Raw genomic sequence first — 22,767 nt, forward strand, 5'->3', positions numbered from 1 at the left:
AGTGACAATATGCGTACATTACTGTCTACATACATTAGAAAAACATCCTCATTCTATACGTGACAGACAAACGCAGCCATCAGCGCCCATCTGTCAGCTCCTTAATGTCTTCCAGGAAGAAATAAAACAGGAGCTTCTCATCCACAGCGTCAGTCTGGATGATCGGTGTGCCGATTACAGATCCATTCAGTTTCCTGTTGCAGCGATCTCCTCATCTCCTCTGCATCCTGCTTTCATTAGTTTGTGACTTTATGTCTCTGATGTTCATCCTGCTGCACTAAAAATTCAGTGTCACAGCTCAGGCTTTCAGAAGATGGTTGACGTCTTAAACTCATTTATCAAAACCGAAAAAGTCACATTGTCGTCATGTTCTCCACCCTGTGTTAAACTTAAACAAACTTCATGTGTCCTGACTTCTGCTTTATTTTGGGATTTTTTGATTTAATGCCTTCAGCATCTGTTTAAAAGTGTTACTGAGTCCCAAATATTTTAGAGATGATCACAGTCTCTTCAGCCATGTTCACACCACTTTTACAAACTGTGACACTGATCTGTCAGTGTGGATGGTGAGGATGTTACATGTTTTTCAAGGATGAATAAACACAACCATGAGCTTAACTCTCATTAATTAGTTTTGAGTCCTAAGAGGAGACAAGATGATTGGATCTGTTATGATTAGATGAGTGTTTAACAAAGAAAAGGACCTCAGAGTCACTGCCCCTGTGCTGCTGTAGTTAGAGCTTTGTTCTTATTGCTGGAAAGAAGTCAGAAAAACAAAGACTCAAAGGGGACCCACAAGGACCAGACAGAGGTGCAGCTCAGGGGCGTAATTTCCAGGGGGGTTAGGGGGTTATGACCCCCCCCAATAATCAGACCCAACCAATATAACACCCCCCCCCCCCCCCCCCCCCCCAAATAAAATTATGAATTATCTTGCATAAATATGCTGTTGATTTTCTTTACTCGTTTCAGGTTGCATGTTTAATCATCTGGAAATTTACCAAGATTTATTTATTTATTTAGACAGACATCTTGGTGCAGCTCCACCAGAGTGAACTGTTGTTTTAGCGTCACAACACTTTGCTTATGTCAAAACTGCTGGAATTTCCAATTAAAGCACCAGGCATCCATTTATGCCTGACACACCAACATGCATGGTTAATGCTGAGAAGGAGAACATTTTAACCCAAACAGTGACCATTTCCTGAATCTAACCAGGTAGTTTTCAGGTCTTAAACCTAGCCAAAAGTCAGATTATAAAAAAGAAAGTTTGATTTAAAGCCTGTTAATATAAATGAACCTGTTATCTCTGGGTGGGTGCGTCAAAGCAGAAACACCAAAGGACGCCTTACCTGTGAGTCAGAGACACCAGAGACATCTGACAGAACAACAGCATCTGAGGTCCTGAGATCAGAACATGTTGGTCATTTTCATGTCTTTTTGTGTCTCCTCTAAGGTGAATGTTAATAGTATTTGATATATTTTAGACTCACACAAACAGTTTGTGTCAGTCTGGCTGAGGCAGACTGTATGTGTTTGCAAAAGAGGACTCAAACGCAGACCAAAAACAGAACGTGATGTGGATTAACAAAAAACAAGCCGTTTATTAAGGCTAGGAAACAAGCTACAAACAAAGGGCATAGGTGAAACTAAACAATAACCTAAACTGGGTGAACTAAAACTAAAACATGAAAAAACCTTAAACATGGTGAACTGACATGGATACCTGAAGTCATGACGTGGATGAGCAGACGACCTGACAAGGAATAACTGAAAACACACGGACTAAATACACACAAGAGGCTAATGAGGGAAGTGGGAACACACTGACACACATGAACATAACGACGTCACAAGGGGAGAGTAAAACTAAAAACATTGAACATAGGAACACAGGACCCCTTCAAAATAAAACAGGAAATATAATGAGGCGCAGACATGACAACCTGAACTTGACAACATAAGACACAGATATGAAACACATGAAGGGCAAGGGAGACTTAACAGGGGTTGGAAGACACAAGGGGAATCTAATAACAAATGAACTAGAAAACCTAATGAGCTTAACCATATACTATAAACATCAAAATAAACTAAAACTCAAAACACTGGGTCATAAGACCCAGGATCGTGACAGTTTGAGTACCATCAGGAGGTATTTGAGTTTGTTTTCTTTGACATGTGGACAAGAAGAGGCTCAGACAAGCTGAGATTCTTCACTGCTGTGCAGTGATGGGAGTAACGGCGTTACTAACGGCGTTACTTTTTTCAGTAACGAGTAATCTAACTAATTACTATTCCTAATGTTACAACGCCGTTACCGTTACTAACAAGAAAATGCGTTGCGGTCGCATTACTTTTTTTCAACAGACGGTTGAAGCTGTGTTCAGCTTACTGCATCTTATATCAGTTGCACGGAAGTAGCTGTAAGTAATCTGGGCGCTACAGCTCTAAGCAGCTGCGGGCGCTCCCGCGGACAGCAATCACTTTCTGTCCGACCATCACTTTTTGGCACAACACCTGGAGCTAAGGAGGCAAAACAATCGCATGAGTGCTGCTGTTTGACTGAGGAAGATTAAAGTAGTCGTGGTAAGCCAATCACATGACCACTTCAAGATGACAAAGCAACAAGGTGATATATACCAGTTTTTTAAATTGTGTTGATAGGCCACGTAAAACCATGATGTAGATGATAAACAATATATATGTGGCGTTTTTTTCCTCAATCGTTTCGTCTCGTCTAACATCTAAGGACAGCGCTAGCAAGCACTCTCTGCTTATGAGCAAAAAATAAAAAAACAAAACAAAAAACAGCCCTTTCGTGTTGGTGGAAAAATGTACCATGTCGACCAATCAAAAAATGATATGGCAACATGACATTTGGTTGTTTAGGAAGAGGGGGACGTTTAGGAGTGACGGCGAGAGAGAGAGAGAGAGAGAGACAGCAGAAAAAGAGAGAGAGTAGGTACATATTGAATGCAGAACAGCTGATTGTTATATAAATAGTTTGAAATGGTTATTAAAAAAAAGAGGGTAAAAGATAAATGGCTGCAAATAACTTTGTTGTTTGCAAAACTTGAGCATATGATTTTAAAATTGACAATTTATATTTACATTTAAAGTTATGAAATATGATTCAATAAACATGTTTGTGCTGAAAAGAATGACACCAAACAAGGCAAATAAATAGTTTTTAAAGGTGAAATGTGGAGGGAAAATCAAAAGTGGTTAAAAATGGCCAATTATACCCTGGACCCCAGAGGGTTAAACATTTTTTTAAAGTAACATAATAGTTACTTTTCAAGTAATTAATTACTTTTAGAATCTTGTAACTCAGTTACTTTTTTGAAGAAGTAACTAGTAACTATAATTAATTACTTTTTCAAAGTAACTTGCCCAACACTGCTGCTGTGCTGCCTTTAGTCATACCAATCCTTAAAGATTATGATGCTTACAAAAAAATGTTATTACTTTCCATGTTCACGTTATTTTAACAGTAACCTAGTTTCTGTCTGTGCTGTGTCAAAAACGTTCTGCACCAACAAAGCATGTTCGGAAGCTGAAATCAGCAGCAGACCATATCCACGATACTTCTTGAATAAGTTCACATGGGCACAAAAAACACATCCTGACTTATAAAAGCTGTAAATGACTGATTCCTGATTTTGAGAAACAGCACTGTGTTTCTGAATGCCGTCTAACACCTGCACAAACACCGATTCAGACAAGTGATGTGACAGCATCTCACTTTAGAGCGATGAAGAGGCACAATTTAGTCTTTCAGTGAAGAATGAGATCAAGCACACGTATTTCATGTCCATCAACACACTCACACGCTGAGACCACTGTTCCTCATGTAAATGGACTGGTTTTTACATGTCACTTTTCTACTCGAGCACTCAAAACACTTTTATACAACATGTCACATTCACTGCTTCACACACACATTCATTCAAGCATTTTTTTTCTATGTCTAAGTGCTTTATTTCTATCTATCATTCACACACATTCACACTCCAATGAACACATCAGAAGCAACTCAGGTTTCAGTATCTTACCCAAGGATACTTTAACATGCAGACTGAAGCAGACAGGAATCAAACCATCAACCTTCTGATCAGTAGATGATCTGCTAAACCTCCTGAGCCACAGCTAAAGCTCTTTCAGCCCACTCCTCACATCAGTGTAAAGGGCAAAGTGTCTATTTTCAGTCCTGCTCTTGCTCCATGAGTTGTTTCCATCACATGAACACTTGGTCACACCTGAGATGCACACCTGCACATCACTGCACTCCCGGTGAACCCTAACCACATCATTCTTCACTCTCTCAAAAACACACTCATGTAACTCTGTGTCTGTGTGTGTCTGTTACTCACATCGGTCTTGGTGGCAGCCGCTCGTCAAATGGGTCATAGCAAGAGGAGAAGGAGAGGAGGAGAGAAATAAAACCAGAGTGTGAATCCTCCTCCTCCGAGAGAGAGGCTGACTGCTGAGTATGGCAGTGGGTTGTACCACCTAACAGCAGAGGGATGGAGGAGGCAGGACCAAATTATTTGTCTGCGGGAAAGCGGGGAGGAAGAGTGAGTGCGCATGCAAAAGAGAAAGATGTGAAATCACCGCTTCAAGTGTTGTAGAGAAGGACACGCAGAATCAGTGGAAGCCGTCTGGAATGAAATATTATTCAAAGGCACATTTCACTTAACTTGTACTTTAAAGTTTAAGATGTATTTCCATTTGTTGTGTACCTTTAGCTGTAACAGCAGGCAGGTGAGCCTCAGTGTTTGGCTGATGGAGATGTCACGCCACCTAGTGGATGAAAGCAAGGTTGTTGAAGGCTAGCAGAAATTGAAGTGCATGTTTGTTTGCCTGTTAAAGCAAAACCCTTTGTTCTGCAACACTACTGCATTCTGGGAGGACGTGATCGCAAACCAAAAGGGAGAATTATTATTTGAGTTTTGTAATTATTCCCCCACATATATAGAGAATGCATTTTCTAGACAGAACAAATATGATTATACTGAGCCAGAGTGCAGCTGGAGAGCTGTATTAATTACAGTTTGATAGTAAACTGAAAGATTCAATTCAGTTTATTTATACAGCACCAAATCACAACATAAGTCACCTCAAGGCGAGAAAAATCCAACAATCAAATGAACCCCTATGAGCAAGCACTTTGGTGACAGTGGGAAGGAAAACTCCCTTTTAACAGGAAGAAACCTCCGGCAGAACCAGGCTCAGGGAGGGGTGGACATCTGCTGCGACCGGTTGGGGCAGGAAGAGGAAGACAGGATAAAAGACATGCTGTAGAAGAGAGCCGGAGATTAATAACAAGTATGATTCAATGCAGAGAGGTCTATTAACACATAGTGGGTGAAATGAAATACTCAATGCATTATGGGAATCCCCCAGCAGCCTACACCTATTGCAGCATAACGAAGGGAGGATTCAGGGACTAATAAATGTAACATCACCCATTTTTCAACATCAGCGTTTTGGCTGACATCATGTTTTGTGTTTTGGAAACCAGAAGTCACTATTTTAACCTCCAGATGATATCCACATAAAAAGATGTTCCAGAGGTTCCAGGGGCTCCAATTAGCTGAGGTGAAGCCTTGCAGTTAGCAGCTGGGTCACCATCCACCTGTCAATCAAAGAGGCCACACCTCTAATAATGCAAACTAAGCTGTTTTTTGTAGCCAGGTTAAAGATGGTTAATTCTGTTGTAAAATTTGGACATTTTAACATGGGAGTCTAGGGGAACCAACTCACTGCTGGAGCTTCAAGTGGAAATTAGAGGAACTGCAGTTTTTGCTTCTTCCAATGTTCTTCTGAATTAATGTTTCAAGCCATGATCCATCTCAGAGTTCAATGTCTTTAAATTCCTAACAGGAGGATATTTATCTAAAAAAAGAATAAATAGGAGATTTAACTCTAATGTGTTGATGAAATCAAAGCCTGCTTCTGTTTCATCGGCCCTGCTGGCCCAACCCAGCAGTCGCCATCTAACTCATCTTTAATTACAAAATACATTAAATGGTTTCATTTTAATTAAAGCTGTCCTTTCCAATTAAGATATGATGATGAGGAGAGCAGGGCTGTCTCCTGGGCTGCTTTATTTATCTTGGAGTCAGCCTCATGTCAGCAGCTGGCTAACGGCCTCCCCACATGCATTTCAATGAGCAATTACCCATCAGACCACAAGAGGTGTGGGATAACACACAAGAAAGGCTAATTTTATGGACTAATTTTAAAAATCAAATGTGTTTGTCTGTAGAGAAGCTGCAGATTTTTAAAAAATCTGTTGGATTGACGCTCAGCTGGAGCAGTTTTATTCATTTTTTAGCTGTGATTCTTGGCCGGAATGGGATGAAGCCCCACTATAGGCTAGAGATGAGTTGCTGTCCCAAGTGGAGGAGTTCAAGTAGCTCAAGGTCGAAGGTTGGCGGAGTAAAAACTCATTCTACCTTCCTACACTCAGCTTTAGACAGAAACTCTGGGCAGTGAATAAAGGAACGAGACACTTTCAGAAACAAGCAGGGGAAATGAGCTCGCTCTGAAGGGTGGCCAGGCTCGGGGTGAGGAGCTCAGTCAATGAGGAGGACCTCTGAGTGGAGCTGCTCCTACACTGAAAGGATTCAGTTCAGCTGCTTCTTCATCTGACTAGAATGTCTTCCAGGTGAGTGTTTCAGGTATGTTTAAATGGAAGTGAATCAGGGGCAGAACCAGGCAGATGATGTCTCTCAGCTGGCTTTGGAAAACAGTGTTCTGCCAGAAGAGCCGGAGGAGGCAGTCGGGAAAGCCAGAGCTGGGCATTTCTTAGAAACTGCTGCTCCTTTGGATAAGCAGCAGAAAATGGATCCATGGATAGATGTGTAAAATTTTCCATCCATCCTGGGCGCACCAGTCTCAATGGATGGATGGATGGATGGATGGGCAAGCCAAAAGATATAATCTTTCCAGCATTTCTGGAACTGCCTCGTGGTCTTCCTTCCAGTAGGAAATACCTGGAACACTTCAATTTAAGTTTTTGTTTTCATTTCATTTAAAGTTTCATTTAATATTTAGCTGTCTAATAACGGCCTTTATTGCAGTTAATAGCATGAACAGAACAACCTCAACACAGGAGTTAAACCATCAGCACTGCTGCAATGACAATTCAAGTAACTGCTCTATAATGAAGGTCTAATTAATATTTATTTTTTTACTCGAGCCAGAGATGCAGTCCATTTTAATCCACCTGTCACTCTACCTGCTGCTAATCTCTCTGCTGAGTGGAGCCAAATAGAAAATATGCAAAATCACACCTGCAAAGCTTTTCTCTCTCTCTCTCTCTCTCTCTCTCTCTCTCTCTCTCTCTCTCTCTCACACACACACACACACACACACACACACACACACAGTCAGCATGCAGGAGGGAATCTGCAACATAAGATAAAGTATCCAAAAAAAACCCCTAAATCCATAAATTATTTGATTCTACTTACAGCGTTTAGAAATGTTTTTAGAAATCTGAAATGTTATAGAAATAAACCAAAATGTACAGAGAGATCATAACATGTTTTCATCTGTGAAGGGTTACACTTCACAGGTATCAATGATGGGATAGTGTTAGTTTTATTAAAATTAACACAAATTATTGTAAGAAATTCCACCGTAAGTCCCCAGCCATTAACATCTCTCAAATCATTAGCAACCCATCTATTTAAGGTTCGTTTAGTTTAAGTTCAATCCTTTTTAAAGAAGTTTTGCTTGTTTGGAGCCCCCGTAATGGAAAAACTGTAATCCTAATTGAATCAATGAAAAGTCATTTGCAAGCTAATATTATCCAGTTTTTGAAAATGTACCTATTTAGGTTTGTGGCAAACAAAAGCCATTACCAACCTCTGGTAGATTGATGGGGACCTGGTAGATGTCCAACAAACTTACTCCACTATTCATGTAGAAATTCAAAAAGAAATGTTGGTGGGGCTGGTTTGTTTCTTTTCATGTTTTACGAGTTGGCATTTAACTACAAAAATGGCAAAAAGAAACTATGTGTTTGGATTCCTTGATTAGTGTATGTATTCTGGGCTGCACTGATTTATCTGAAGGCCACTGTGACAGTCATCGTGTGGGTCAACACTTCTGGAGTTTAATCACCACTTTGGCACTGTTGGGTGAACCGTATCTTATGTCTTGAAACTCAAATAAGGAGCCTAGAAGCTAAATTTTGATTTACAGTCCCAACTTTAGGGGGTAAAAACAGAACTGAGCAAGAGTTGGTTTTCAGGGTTTTTATCGTTAATTTGGTTGCCCTGGGTCTTTTCCCGTGTTGTAGTTGTGTGTCTTACTTTGAAAGAAATATTTACGCGTTACTATAGTGACCAGAGAGCATTAAGGGGCAGAGAGGAGGATGTTACTCTCAATATTGTTGGCGCATTTCAGGTGGATGCTGCTAATAAAGTTGCACAATTACACAGTGAATTCATGTTTATTATTGTACTTACAAAATACCACAGTTTTTGTCTTGGTCGTATCATTTTATTTTGTTGCATTTATCCACGACACCTTAAAGGCCGGTCCGTGGAAATATTGTCTGACATTAAACTGCTCCGTGGCGCAACAAAGTTGGGGACCGCTGGCCTATTCCCATCAATTTCTTTTGACCTTTCTGAGGAGGAACTTCCAAAATCCCAGTGCACTTCAGACCCAGCAACAACTCGGACAAAAACCCAAGGATGAAACATCCAAACACAAGCTGAACAATGTAGTGCAGTAAGTAGTACTAAGACATTTGCAAAGGAGAAACCAAACAACCACTCCACAAGCACGTGGCACAACACAGGAGATCCACCTCAGCAGGATAAGACCCAGCTCCACATCTGCACCTATCCTGACCCATGTGACCTCAATAACTCACATGATGTCAGGGTAAAGAGATGTCTCACAAATATTTAACGTCTTGGCTCATGATGTGACCCTTAATGACTCACATCGTTACAGTGTGGATCAAGACCCTCAGGACCACCTCCAAAGGCACAGCCCAGCCTAGAAGTTTTTAAAATGGAACAAGATTCAGGTCTAGGTACCAGGTAGCTTCAAACACATAAAAACAATCTGTAGCCTCAAATCAAAAACAATTCTCAATTACATTCCCTCATTTGAAGTGTTTTTGTATCTTACTCTTTTAGTCATCCACATTTGTAAACTCATTTCATGTGTGAATTTATGTTCATATAATTCACCACTGTTTCCTGTCTTGGGCAGGACACACTTGGAAAGCAGATGTCAAAACTCATATAATCCTGGTTAAACACAATTTATTTCCACCGGGTCCCTGCAAGCTGTATTAAAAAATTACAGGCCAGAAATTGACTGATTGCAATATGCATCCAGAAACAATAAGGAAACAACAGCAAAAACCTCAAACAAACATCAGAAACACAGAAAACCACCCGTCAGTTTGCTTCTGCCTGAAAAGACAAACGTAAGTAAATCATCTTTGTTTTCAGAACTCTCAGTTCTCATGTGGTTTGGATCAAAGCTTCAAACTATAATCAGCAACTTTGCCAAAGTAAATTATCATTTTCCAAAGTGCGGTGGTGCCACATGTTTGTGAAGAGACCTGAATTCTTTGGTTTTCTGAAAAGACTCAAGCTCCACCTGGTGGACACCAACCAACATCCATAATTTGTCAAGCCAGACTGTTTCTTCCTCTTGTTTTGGCTGTTCCAGTTAAGGATTACCACATTGGATCATCTGCCGCCATCTCACTCCATCTGTACCATCATCCTCTGTCACACCAACCCTCTGTATATCCTCCATCAAAACATGCATCAATCTTCTCTGTGGTCTTCTTCTCTTCCTTCTGCACGGCAGATTGTCCTCCACCAGCCTCACAGACTTCTCTGCCACTCCCGACTTCCTGATGCAGCACCACATCTTTCTTGGCACCCAATAATATGTATGCAAACATGGCATCTGTAGCGCTCTTCTCAGCATGAAGCCATACTACTGCTCACTGATCATCACTTTCACTTTACTTTCACTTTCTGTCTAAAGCACTTTAAAAACAACATAACAGCTGACCGCAGTGCTGCCCTTTCTTATTTGTCTGAAGCAGATCAAACAAATAAGAAAGGGCAAGACCATTAAGAGACTTAAAAACAAATAAAAGAATTTTAAAATGGATCACATCTCTTCTTAACCTAACCTCAACAACTCTTTTCCTTCCACATGCCATGGTTCATCAGCTTTATCCCTCTGTAGTTACTACAGCTCTGCACATCACGCTTGTCTCTGAAAATCAGTACGAGTACACTTCTACATTCCTCAGACATCCTCTCGTACTCCAAGGTAGTTTTAAACAATCAGGTCAAAAAGATAATTTCCCTCTCTCCTAGATTTCTCCAATACTCCACATGTATGTCATATGGATAACTTTCCACTCTTTACCCTCTCCATAGCCGCCCTCATTTCCTTGTTACTAACCCTCTGCAGTTCCTGATTCTCTAACTGTCTTCCACCCATCTACTTCTCTCTAACTTTCTTCTCTTCTCTCGTTAGCACATTTCTGTCTCTATCATTAACCACCCTAACCTGCTGCCCATGCTTTCTTCAATCTTTCTTCCCTGTACACATCACCTCCCAGTACTCCTGTCTACTTTCTTTGAATCCCTGACTATCCTGCTCTTTCTCTGCTAACTTCTTCCTAAGTGATCCTGTATGTCCTCAGTCCAAAACCAAGTCTCCTTGTCCCCTTTCCTCTGTCTAAAGGTCACATCAAACACCTTCTTTGCAGTTTCCCTCATCACTACAGCCATTGTTATCCAGCCATCTAGCAATTCTTCCCCACCACCCAGAGCCTGTATCAGCTACTACACAACATCTCCTTATCACCTGTTCCCTTCAGCTACATGTCCAATGAAGTATGCTCCAATATCAGCCAGCTCTCTCCCTTTACTGCTCATAGACGATACATCAAGTCCCTACTCTTACTACACTTTCCTGCTCTCTCACTGCCTTCTAACATGCCTTCCCCCTCTCCTCTTCCTTTGTCTTTTGCCAACAGTAGCAAAGTTTTCATTGGCACAAGCACGACATTTAGGATAACTTACTTTTTTTTTCATCACATTTAACTTTGTGTCACTCTTCTTCTCTTTACTTTCTGTCATAAAGTGTAACCAAGGCGAATCCTGACATTAAACAATTAGAGGAATGATATCTTATTAACAGAGAAAGGTGCTAAAACAAATGTTTTTTCAGCTAATGTGAAAAAACTGAGGGACTGCTTTAAAGCCCAATAAAAGATGAAGGATTATTTTCATAATTATAAGAATCAAGCTGTTCTAGAAAAGTTCCAGAATAAAAGCATGTATTTCCTGTGGTGTCAGAAATATAACACTTTTGATGGTGTTGCATGATGATGGCTCAAGTATGAGCACTGCATCATTTGTTCTAGTCGAAAATGCCAACATATGTTTAGTTTTTAAAAGTTTAAGATTATAACGCTTAAGAACTGAAGTCACAGTTACATCAGGATCACCACAAAACACCTAAAAGACAGACATGGCATAAAAAAATTACAAAACAACACCTCTCCACTCAGATGCTCCGTTTTGTGAGAGCGATCCAGAAAACCAATGAAATTAATATTTTAACAAATTTCTTGCTGTAATAAAAAAAATCTGTTAAAAGTTTTAAAACCTGAAAAAAAGATGACAACATGAGCCTTTTACTTCATTCCGGTGAGTGCTTCACAGCTCCACCTGTTTTCCAGGAGGTCTGAGGCTGTCGTGATACTGGCTGATGAGCAAAGCACAATCTGATATCTCCATGTAAGTGTTGTTCCCGCATAATCAAACTTAATCTTGGTCCACATTCCACATTGCAAGTGACCACTCACATTTCTGTGATGTCATACTTTAGTGATGTGGACGCACCGTTACACCACACACTAAACCCTAACCCAAAGAGCTTAACCCTAACCACAATCACATCCCAACCCCCAGCCCCAATCTTAACAGCCTTTTATTTTCAATGTTTTCCTGAGTGCACATTGGCTGTTTTTGTTTTTTTACACGTCACAAAACTATGACATCATAACAATATGCTCACTTGCAATGCTGAACTTGGACCAACATTAATTATGATAATCCAAGAATAACTCTAATAAGAGAATAAAACTAAAGCATCTCTATTTCATACCAGCTGGCATCTGGTATGAATACCCAACCCCCTTTTTGGGGTTTGCATTCTGTTAGTTTACTTATGATGACATATCTGTTATTTAAGCACACATCTTGTGTGGACTCAGTGTTCTAATTTTAGGCATGTTAAAAATCAAAATGTGCTTCTTTTTGGTTTTTTCCAATAATCTTTCATAAAGACAGTTTATAGCTGTGCAAATGGTTCTTTTGTGTTTTTAACAAATGCGTGAAAGAGTGTGTGTCCCTCTGCGCTCACTGCACATGAAATTCCAGGCTCTTCAAGGAAAATCAAGGCCTTGTTTGATGGAGTCTGGTTCAATCATCTTTTTTATTTACTTCCAATTAAACGTTATAATTCCAAATTCAGCAGATGTGTTTTTCCTTTTGGGGATTTTCATGTGTTTAGAGTGCTGTATAGGAGATTATAGTGTGCATGCATACTCTGCCATTATCATACCTTATATATGACTCTGAGTTTAAGTTGAAGTTTGGACTTGTAGCAGCTGCAGGGTCTTTTCTAAAATCTCTTCCAGGATCTCTACAGCTATTTTTTTTTCCCTCTTTCTGAGTGGGGGATAACCGAGGCGGGGGCTTCTGCCTCAGATATCGCTGCCTTGTCATTTAGGAGCAACATGACATTATGCTGCAACGAGGCGAGTTTGGGGTTTCAAAAAAAGTGGGGCTTTATAGTGACTGTAATTGGAGCAGGAGTCACATTCCTGAGCTGGAGAGCGAATCTGAAATACTCCCCAACAACGGGGGATGATTAAAAGACACCACTGCCAGCTGACTTCTCCTTATAATTTGAGTCTATTTCTGGATTTGCTGATGGTTTATAAAAAAAAGAAAAGAAGGGACAGCATGTTCCAGATGTGGGCCCTCCTTCTTCTTCTCCTCCTCCTCCTCTGGCTTCAGCTTCCACCTCCAACATGCCTGACAGGGAGGTGGGTGGAGGTGAAGGTGGAGGTGGAGGGAGGGTTGTGAGGGAGCGCAGGAGAAATTTGGCAAGTGCCCTCGAAAAGAAAGAGCAGGAGAAGAGATGGTTCAGTTCTGAGGACGCAGCAGAGGAGCTGAAGACGGATCATCATGAGGATGGAGCTTTTATCCAGGATGAAAGCTGCTGGGGTCATTACGCTGACGATGATGATGATCAGCCTTCATCAGATTTATTCTTCTTCTGCTCAGGTTGGTACCGGTGTCTGACTTGGTCATGCTTTTTAAAAAAATAAGAAAACATGAAATCATCTATATTTGGACCGAAGGTCTCATAAGACTAATTCAATATAATGTATGTATTCAATCGAATTTAATGTAATAAAAAAAATTACGACTGATTTTCTGGTTAAATAAAATACATAAGAATAGTTCTTATCGTGTTTGCATTTTACTTTTATAGCTTTTAGGCTATAACACTTTAATGTTCCCAGTCTTGGAGATGATATTCCTGAAAAAAAAAAATTTCATCCCCTAAAGCTAAAATAATGCATTAGAATTATGTTTAAAATATCAGCTGACCCCTCTCTAATTAGTAGGACACTGAAAAAAATGATTTTTGATCCTCATAATTATGAAGGAACAATTTTGAGTAAAATGCAAATGAAATATATGAAATCAAAAGTTCATATAAAGTTCAAATAAAAAAATCATCAAGCAAAATGAAGTAAGTTTAATTTTTCTTTTTACATTGTACTCATGTAACAAAATTACATAGTAGAGTTACATGTAATCTCTTAAGTCTAAATGTTTTTTGAGTAAAAGTTGACATCAAAATGATTTTAAATCCAAGTTTTATTTCTTAGAGAGTCAAAAAAGTTGGAACGTGATCTGATCAAGAGAAAGATCATGTTTTTTTAGATCAAAAATATATTTGAGATTATTTATTGAAACATAGTGCAGTACCACACACTATGACCATAGATATAACAAAAAAAATCCATTTAGCTCTGTAAATTTGGCCATATAGGGTTCATAATCATCTTCTCTTGCATGTCCTGAGAGCTTCAAGCATGGCTGATATTTTTAGATTCTTCTATGCTAAGTGCAAACATCAACTCATTTTTCAAACTGAATTAAACATTTATGCAGACAATCATTGCTGATGATGAGAGCTCGGTCTCCAGCTAAGACTGAGCAGTTTTCAAGAATCCAGTTTTCAAACCTGAAGGCAAAGAGCAGCAGGGACACATGTTCATCATTTCTCAGCATCTGTAATATTCAGATGTTTCTGAGTCAGAACATTCAGCAGAAATGACCTGACCTAGAATTTCAGGCATCACAAACACATATCTTCAAACTGTAGCTTTGTGTGCTTCAAAAAATTAAGATCAAATTGAAGATTCATCTTTCTGACATGTTGGAGAAGTTCCAGCTAGAAGCAGAAAGTATAAGACGAAACATTAGGAGTTCTGCTGAGAGGTTTATAAATAGCAGCTGCAATGAAAACAGAGCAAAGGTGCACAGGAGCATGACCTTGAATTTGATTCAGGTAAATTGATATCAAGTGGAGCTCTTTGAACTTTTTAATCTTGTGTACCGTTAAATAATGTCCAAAAAACTAAAATTAAAAAAAAAAAATTCAACGACTATGACACACCCTTAGCCCTGGTCAAATCAATCAAAGTGCAGGAACGAGTTCTTGTTTTTATTGTCATTAGAGTTTGATTACTCACACCAACACCAAAGTCTGTTTAAATACATAGTAGCTGCAGCTCAGCACGCAGAGCTCAGGTTCACCCTCCTTAGTCTTCACTGCCTGTAAGAAGCCAAAGGAACGCCTCCAAACACCGAAAACACAAACCACAAGTTCGCTGTGTGGCAGCAGCGCCGAGTTAAGCTGTGTTTCAACAGTGATTGTGAGGTGAGCGGCCGCTTCTGGTTCAGTTTTCACCCAGGCTTAAATGCAGCTCTGAAAAACCTCACCTCTGTGTGCAGACCTCACACCTGCAAACAGAATGTGATGGTCATCTTCTGCCTCTAGCCAAACAAATTATTACAACCTTGGAAAAACTTCGTGTTTTCATTATAATTTGGGCCTAAAGATAGAATTAATAGTAATTAATGAATATTTATTGTGATAGGAGGCATTTCGAAGTATAAACCCACATCCACCGTGCACATTTGAGCTGAGTCAGCTCATGGTTTTGGTGTTCTGGCCCCAGAATTTACTCGGCTTATTATAAAAGTGCCAAAAAGACAAAGATTAGATGGAGGAAGGCCTTGTCTAACCCCTCCTCGTCCCGCCCCCACAGGAGTGTCCACCCACTCACGATCTGCTGAACTCGCTGCGGCAGGTGGAGAAGATGCTGGCGGTCCATGAGACGTCCTACCAGCAGGGCCTGCGCTCCCTAAAGAAGAAGATTAGTGCCCTGCACAACAGTACCATGGCCGTCTTTAAAATCGGTAAAAATAAATGGTAAAAGTGGGAGGAGTTTTTGGTGTAGTGTCCCTGTGGCGGGGCGTGGTTTGTGGCGCAGCTGCAGGGGAGGCTGACACCCTGGAGCTCCGTCAGTTCATCACGCCTCCCCTGCATAAGACGTGCCGGGACCTGAGGTTGTTGTGTGTGTGTGTGGGGGGGGGGGGGGGGGGGGGGGGGCAGCTGAAAAGCTGCAGCCGTGTGTGCAAAGAACCAGTAACCAAATTAAGAGTGTAATGAGCAGACGTCTGTCATTCGTGTGGCACAGTCCCCATCAGGAAAAGGTAGAGACTGTCAACAATGACAGCACTTCGAATAAAACAAAAACATCTGGGGAATAACCTGGTGTCTGTTCCTGATGACCACAGGATTTGAGCTGGTGTATAACTTTTCTGAGGTCCAGCAGGTGGATTAAGATTATCTCAGACAGAAATGTTTTGCCTTCCAGCATCCTGCCCCAAACCGGATCCCCCCGCTCACGGCCGCAGACTGGGCAGGGTGTTTGGCATCGGACACGAGGTCCACTTCCTGTGCAAGTCCGGCTATGAGCTGATTGGTCCTCGGACCCGAGTGTGTCTGGAGTCTCTGAAGTGGAGCGGTCAGCAGCCCATGTGCAGACGTGAGTCTTCGGAGGTCAATCACAGTTCTGCTTCAAAGTTTTGTGCTTCTGTTTTTTTAAACCTGGTTTTTCTTTTCAGGCCTCAACAGCACCGCCAACTCCCTCCCCTCCTTCTCTCCCGCTTCTCCCTCCTCCTCCGCCTCCTCTTCATCATCATTTCCTGCTTCTGCTGCTCTGTCAGCATCCTCTTCAGCAACTTCACTTTCTCACCAATCACCCACGTCATCCTCTCCCTCCTCTTCAGTACGACCCTCTCACTGCACACACTTCCTGGGCTCCACCCGCTGCACCTGTGACGTGGGCTTCACCATATCAGGCCGTGACAACAACATCTGCACAGGTGATCAGTCCATACCAATAACCACCACATTAACGAAACGCTGATCATTCTCAGCAGTTAAAAAAATCGATTTTTAATATTTTCGCTTGAGAACCAAAATTGTTGGATGTAAATTTTCTTTCAATCAACCGACCGATTAATCGACTAGAATTTTGCTTGTGTCTGCTTCAGATATCGACGAGTGCCATCTGTTTCCCCTCGGTCAGCCTGGCCGGCTCTGCGTCCATCAGTGCGTGAACACACCCGGCAGCTTCCACTGCATCTGTCCGTCCGGGTACGACCTGACCAGAGATGGCCGCGGCTGCACAGGTCAGAGTTCAGAGGTCATCCTGTTCTATTTGGGGAATGTGTAAGATGTCTGCGCCCTTGTAGTTGTACCTCTCACCTTTGACCTTTCGCATTCAGACATTGACGAGTGTGAAAACCGGATGCACAACTGCACAGCAGACCAGCTGTGTGTGAACACCTACGGAGGTTTCCAGTGCGTGACGGTGGAGTGTCCTCGCATGAAAAACGCCACGTACATCAAAACATCGTCCATGTAAGAGTACTTACCGCCCTTTTTCTCCTCAACCTTCCTCTGAGCTGTTCTCTTCTATCTTACCTTCTGTGTCCTGTTTGTGTCTCCATATCTCCACATAAACTTTTAGTTTGTAAAATCTGAAAGTTTGCGAATCTCACTATTTACTTTAAAGGCAAACAGTCTGAGTTTCCAGTTTGTGGCTCACTTTTCACAGTTTCAGCACTACTTGGCAAGTAGTTTTTGATGGTGCACAGACAAACTGGCATCTTCCATGCAAACTACTGGTGACCATGGCAACCTGTGGCACCTTAACAATAATAAAAAGGTTTTTGGTACAGCACCAAATACCTGTTTGCAACCAGTTTCACACTAGAAGCAACCACTCAGCAGTGGGTCGAGGGCTAGACACTTTTTCCTATCAACCGATGGTTGCCAAATGATTGCCAACCAGTCTCTAAGTCTGTGTGAGTGGGACTCACTAATATTAACTCGAATAAAGAAAGGTTAGAGTGTGATTTGATCCCAAAAACAAAAACAATCTGTCTGTGAATCAAATGAGCTAAGTGGTGTGATATTTGTCCCATCGGTCAAAAATCAGTCCACATGCTGTTTGAGGCAATCCAGAGAGTTGCAAAACATCTGGAAACGTATCCAAGTTCTATGGACTTTGTCTATTTGTCCAACAACTGTGGATGAAAACAAAACTGACAGTCTGAATTTGAAACTAGCGAACAAGCAGTCAAAAGAATGACTGCCCTGAACTACACTCAATTTAAATCACACATCGAGAGTGCAATTAAATAGCACCCAGAAACACGAAGACACAATCAAAACCATAAACCTGTCACATCAGAAGAAAAAGAATCAGACATAAAGTCAATGACAGGGACAGCGATAAAGAAATATTTGACAAACAATGACCTCAACCTCACAGTTAACCACTTCCCTTCTCCACCCATCTCTTAGCTCTGGCAGAAACTGGGCTGAGAGTCAGGCTGAGGTTTGGCCTCAGATGAACTGCTGAGTTTTCAGGCTCCAGTTAGCTGATCGGTCAAGAACCTTGAAACGTGTTTACAGCACTGGACGTGTTTACCACAGCAGATTGTTCAAGTACTTTAAATCTTTTCCATACCTGGAATCACGGAGATGCCAAATTGTATTCCCCCAGTCAAACCCAACAAACTGCAAGGCAAATACAGTCAATACAGTAATTGCATGAAAAGAAAATAATGTATTTATTACACATCAAAGCACTGGGTTGATAGTGAGGAGAATCATATTTATGAGGATTGAGCTGATCACTTCTTTGTGGGGAAAACCACCAAAAGAAAAAATAAACTATTGGGAGAACTTATTGTAAAAGTTGCCCATCATTCATCTTCGATTTGAAAGAGGATGTCAAAGGCATGTAATCTGAGCGAGCCTTTTGTTGGACATACTAGCTAAAGAGGGACTTGGATAAAAATGATTTAGCAAGCCACAAATTCAAGGCAAACGTTTGCAGAAAACAGCTGTTGTATCATCTGTTTCCTGTATTTTGGTCACAAAAAACATGAAAATTGCAGGCACACAGGATCTCCAGGGTGTTTGGCTTAGTTCAAGGGTTCTGCAAAATGTTTTCTGAGAAGATTTGCAGCGGAAACATTACGCTGAAGAATTTTAACTATCTCCAAAAGTTGAATCTGTTCTTATTTTTTAACTATAAAATTTTAACACATCAATTAAAAACTAAGAATCATTTTGCATAAGACTAGAACAAATGGCAGCAGAGGAAGGATAAAAGACTGTATGTAGTGAAATTCCTCACATTAGTGCCATCACAAAAGAATTTCTAACTTTGATACAAAACCTTTAAAAAATATCAACACTTGATACCATTTTACAAATGCGTCAAATATTAACATTAGCAAAAGCCTCTTGAGGTAGAATCTTGTTTAAAATATTTTTTTAAGATTTGCATGATTCGCAGTTCAAAATAAACCTTTCATTCATTCATGCTCTGTCTGAAATGAGCTGTTTTAACTCACCCCAACCGGCCGCAGAAGATGGCCCCGCCCCTTCCTGAGCCTGGTTCTGCCGGAGGTTTCTTCCTGTTAAAAGGGAGTTTTTCCTTCCCACTGTCACCAAAGCGCTTGCTCATAGGGTCATATGATTGTTGGTGTTTTCTCGGTATCTATTATTGTAGGGTCTTTACCTTTACAATATAAAGCGCATTAAGGCAACTGTTTTTGTGATTTGCCGCTCTATAAAAATATAATTGAAAAATTGAACTCCTAGTAAAGGTTTTGAACCGCATGTGGGTTCCATAACTGAGATGACCATATGAAGGATAACTCTGACCACTTAGAGAAAAAATATACATATAAACTGTGAGTTTAGTGGCAGTCCATGTTTCAGACCATCTGAGCTTTTGGCTCACAGAGGTTACTTGTACATATACTGAGTTATTATCACTCAACTTTTGTTATGTTTAATATGAACGTTCACTATTGGGACAGAAGATATATGACAGAAAACACTAACTTTGTCAAACATTTCAGCCATGTATGTCTAAAAAATACCGTCCCAAACTAACTCTGAATCTGGGAGAGTGCAGAGTACGCCTGCACTCTCTCCAGCATATAACAAACAAAATCACGTGTTCACATTCAGTGTTTGTGTCAATTTCTGAGAAAAGCAGGTCCTTACCATTGAGTACAAGAGCAGGGTATCATTTCAGGAGACTAGGATCATTTCAGGATTTTAACAGATTACTCTGGGGATGACTAAACAATCATGGCGTCTCTGGAGAACCATAAACAATCAGACTGGATTCTACTGTAGAGGAGACAGGAAGTCGATGAGGATGAAGAATACAAGAATGCGTTCCAACCCGCAACCACACTTTGTTGGAGATGTAGAAGAAGTTTTTGACCCAAGACTGACCTCAGATGTTTTTTTGCTAACTATGACTCACAAGCTAACCATGAAGTGTAGCTTTACGTGGTAGGAGGCATTATCATGCTGAAGCTAATCAGATTAAACTGGATTAAAAATATATACGTCACAGAGTGATGAATATAAAAGCATTTTACAGGAAGTGAAAAGAGTTATTCAAAACCAATGGGTGCCCTCAAAAGAGTCATCACAAAGACAGAACGATAGCTTGAAAAGTTTAATTAATGTTCTCTAACTAATAATCTGCACTTCTCTCAAATTACAGCTAAATCACCCTTTTCAGATCAAGCATCCAAACAGGTTTCTTCTCTCTCGCTCTCTTTCTAATCATCATTTTTTGTCTGGTTTGTTGTATCAGCCAACTTATCCCTTCAGTGATGCTCCACTAACATGCCTCACAGCTGGAGTTCATTTTGCAAAATCTGAAAGCCAAAAAGTCCAGTGCTTAAAAAAAAAAATAAAAGTAGCACTAACACATAACACTTTTTTATTAGAGTTTAGCATCAAGTCCTTCTGTGAGCTCAATCTAGTCAGTTAAGAAACGCTGGTTGTGTCAGTTGCTTTGGTGTAAAAAGTTAACGACAGGTGCAGTAGAGGGGCAACCGTGAGAAAACTCGAAAACAGGAATGGTTTAGCTTGAGGCGATACGTGGACCTCACAGAGGTTTCACAGGTAATCCGACTCCTTCAGGAAGGCACATCAGGACATTCAACTTTTCAGATCTCCTGGGTTTTCATGCATTTTAAAGACCCATTTTTACTCCTTGGCTTTTAATTCTGTATGAGTCTGTCATTATTTTATTCTTATTATTTTCTTATATTTTATTTTACTTTCCTTTTAAATGTTACCTGATTATTCTATTGTACAGTTCTTTTAAAAACAACAACTGTTGACCAAAGTGCTATATAAATAAAACTGATTTGATTTGGATCTTTGAATTTTTTAAGCAGTGCATGTGAATGTATGAGGCCACATTCAGGCTTGGGAACGGTGGACTCTTTATGATTGCAATAACCCTTCAAGTGTGAGGTGACATCACAGGGTCCAGGTAGTGCTTTAAAAGTAGATGCTATTCTGAAAGCTGTCTGGACAGGTCCAAAAAGATGGTCTTAAGGAGAAGTGAGCCAGTTTTAGAAAATCTTTTTGATCACGTTAGTTAGTTGTCCTTCTGTAATTGAGTATGTTGAAATCTTTTTCGTTTTTCTTCCATTTATCCAATTCAGTGCTGCTGAGGGCCGCTGAAGCCCTGAGGCCTCGGTCTGCTGTTTTTTGTACTTGTTCATCTTAGAGTCAGGACAGGAAGCAGGCTGCTTGTTCCATAACAATGACTAAAACCTGTGAATAACTAAAAACCAATAATGTTTACCCTCTTTGTGTTCCTTCAGGCGGTGTGAGAGGAACCCGTGCATGCTGGGAGACAAGCCATGCACTCAGGCACCAAACTCCATCTCCTTCCACTTCCTCTCTGTAGTGTCCAACATGTCCGCCCCGCGCATCCTCTTCCGGGTGTCTGCCGCTCGCGTGCTGGGCGACACGCTGCGATTCGGCCTCGCCGGTGGTCGCGGCCGGGGCCACTTTAGTGTGCAGCGCTCGGGCAGACAGACGGGCACCCTCCTCCTGGTGACGCCCATCAAGGGGCCGGCCACGCTAGAAGCCGAGGTGGAGATGAGCGAGCTGGAGCACAACACCCTGCTGGGCCGCTACCTCACCAAGGTCACCCTGTTCGTGTCTCCGTACGAGTTTTAGAAAGGAAGTGATGACGGTTACCCGGGGTTTGTAGAAGGAGATAAGCTGAACTCTGACTGTACTGATGAAGACGTTTCAGGGCAGGATGAAGAGTGGACGTGGAACCACGGAGTGTTTCTGACCTCTTTGTAGGTGACTCACTGTAATTTTCAAGTTCTTTTTAAAAATATGAATTTTGTATATAGAGCATAACGTAGCCAGATTCAAGAAGACCTAATATTTAGTGTTTAGGATTTTGAAGTGGGCCTGCTCTGCCTTACATCATTTTCTTGACATATATATATGTAATATGTTGTTTTTGAACACAACCAGATAAGTTTCAGATAATGAGGTCAGCACATGTAGAAGTAAACCTCGTGAGACAAAAGCTCAGGCTTCACAAAGTTGTTTTTTTTCTACTGTTGGAATTATGTCACCGAGAGTAGATATTCCTAATATGGTCATCTTAAGCCCCTCCCACACACTTTTGTTTTTGGGAATCAAAAACAGTCAGAGATAGTTGCCTTAATAAGAAAGATGAACTGACAGGAATAAATTAAAGTTGTTTTTTTATAAAGACCTTTACTCTGTTGGGTCCCACCTAGCATCACATTCTTCGATTTGACGTATATTTTAAATTATTTTGTATTGAAAAACAATCTTTAAAAAAAAAAAACATTCTAACTAATCTAATGTTTGTTACATGTTCGTTTTTAAGTCTGTTCTCTACCAAAGTGACTTCTGTAGAAAGCTAACACTAACTTGGACTTAGATTGCTAGGATGCTACGCTACACTGGCACTATTTAGTGCACCATTCTAAGTATGGATGTTAGAGTACAACATGTACATTCTCTTTATTGGTTTAGTTCATATTAAAAGGTTTAATACTGCTTTTTACACACATGTTTATACAAAACCTTCCTTCAGTCATACAGAGCTACTCTACAGATGTCATCATTAAAATATGGAGCTGGAAATGAGGAGAATCAGTGACCCTCGAGGCAAAACAAAAGTCAGCAAAC

The 22,767-nt window shown here is 40.7% G+C and overlaps 2 protein-coding genes across 3 annotated transcripts in view; one reads left to right on the forward strand and one right to left on the reverse strand.

Moving 5' to 3' along the window:
* The window catches only part of LOC134630375 (RNA-binding Raly-like protein), a 68,547-nt gene extending 64,068 nt beyond the window's left edge, over nucleotides 1–4,479 (reverse strand). For both annotated transcript variants that reach the window (XM_063477595.1, XM_063477594.1), the window contains exon 1: nucleotides 4,377–4,479. In XM_063477595.1, the coding sequence (XP_063333665.1) occupies nucleotides 4,377–4,413 (37 nt within the window). In that variant the 5' untranslated portion in view covers nucleotides 4,414–4,479. The remainder of the gene's footprint in view (nucleotides 1–4,376) is intronic.
* Nucleotides 4,480–13,117: 8,638 nt separating this feature from the next.
* LOC134630340 (fibulin-7-like) lies at nucleotides 13,118–21,869 on the forward strand. Its single transcript, XM_063477540.1, has 8 exons — nucleotides 13,118–13,373; nucleotides 14,948–15,045; nucleotides 15,437–15,563; nucleotides 16,007–16,219; nucleotides 16,299–16,559; nucleotides 16,731–16,868; nucleotides 16,965–17,100; nucleotides 21,405–21,869. The coding sequence occupies exons 1-8, from the start codon at nucleotides 13,118–13,120 to the stop codon at nucleotides 21,763–21,765; spliced, it is 1,590 nt and encodes a 529-aa protein (XP_063333610.1). The 3' UTR covers nucleotides 21,766–21,869.
* The last annotated feature ends 898 nt before the right edge of the window (nucleotides 21,870–22,767 follow it).

Source organism: Pelmatolapia mariae, linkage group LG7 (assembly GCF_036321145.2).
Source record: "Pelmatolapia mariae isolate MD_Pm_ZW linkage group LG7, Pm_UMD_F_2, whole genome shotgun sequence".
Taxonomy (NCBI): Eukaryota; Metazoa; Chordata; class Actinopteri; order Cichliformes; family Cichlidae; genus Pelmatolapia; species Pelmatolapia mariae.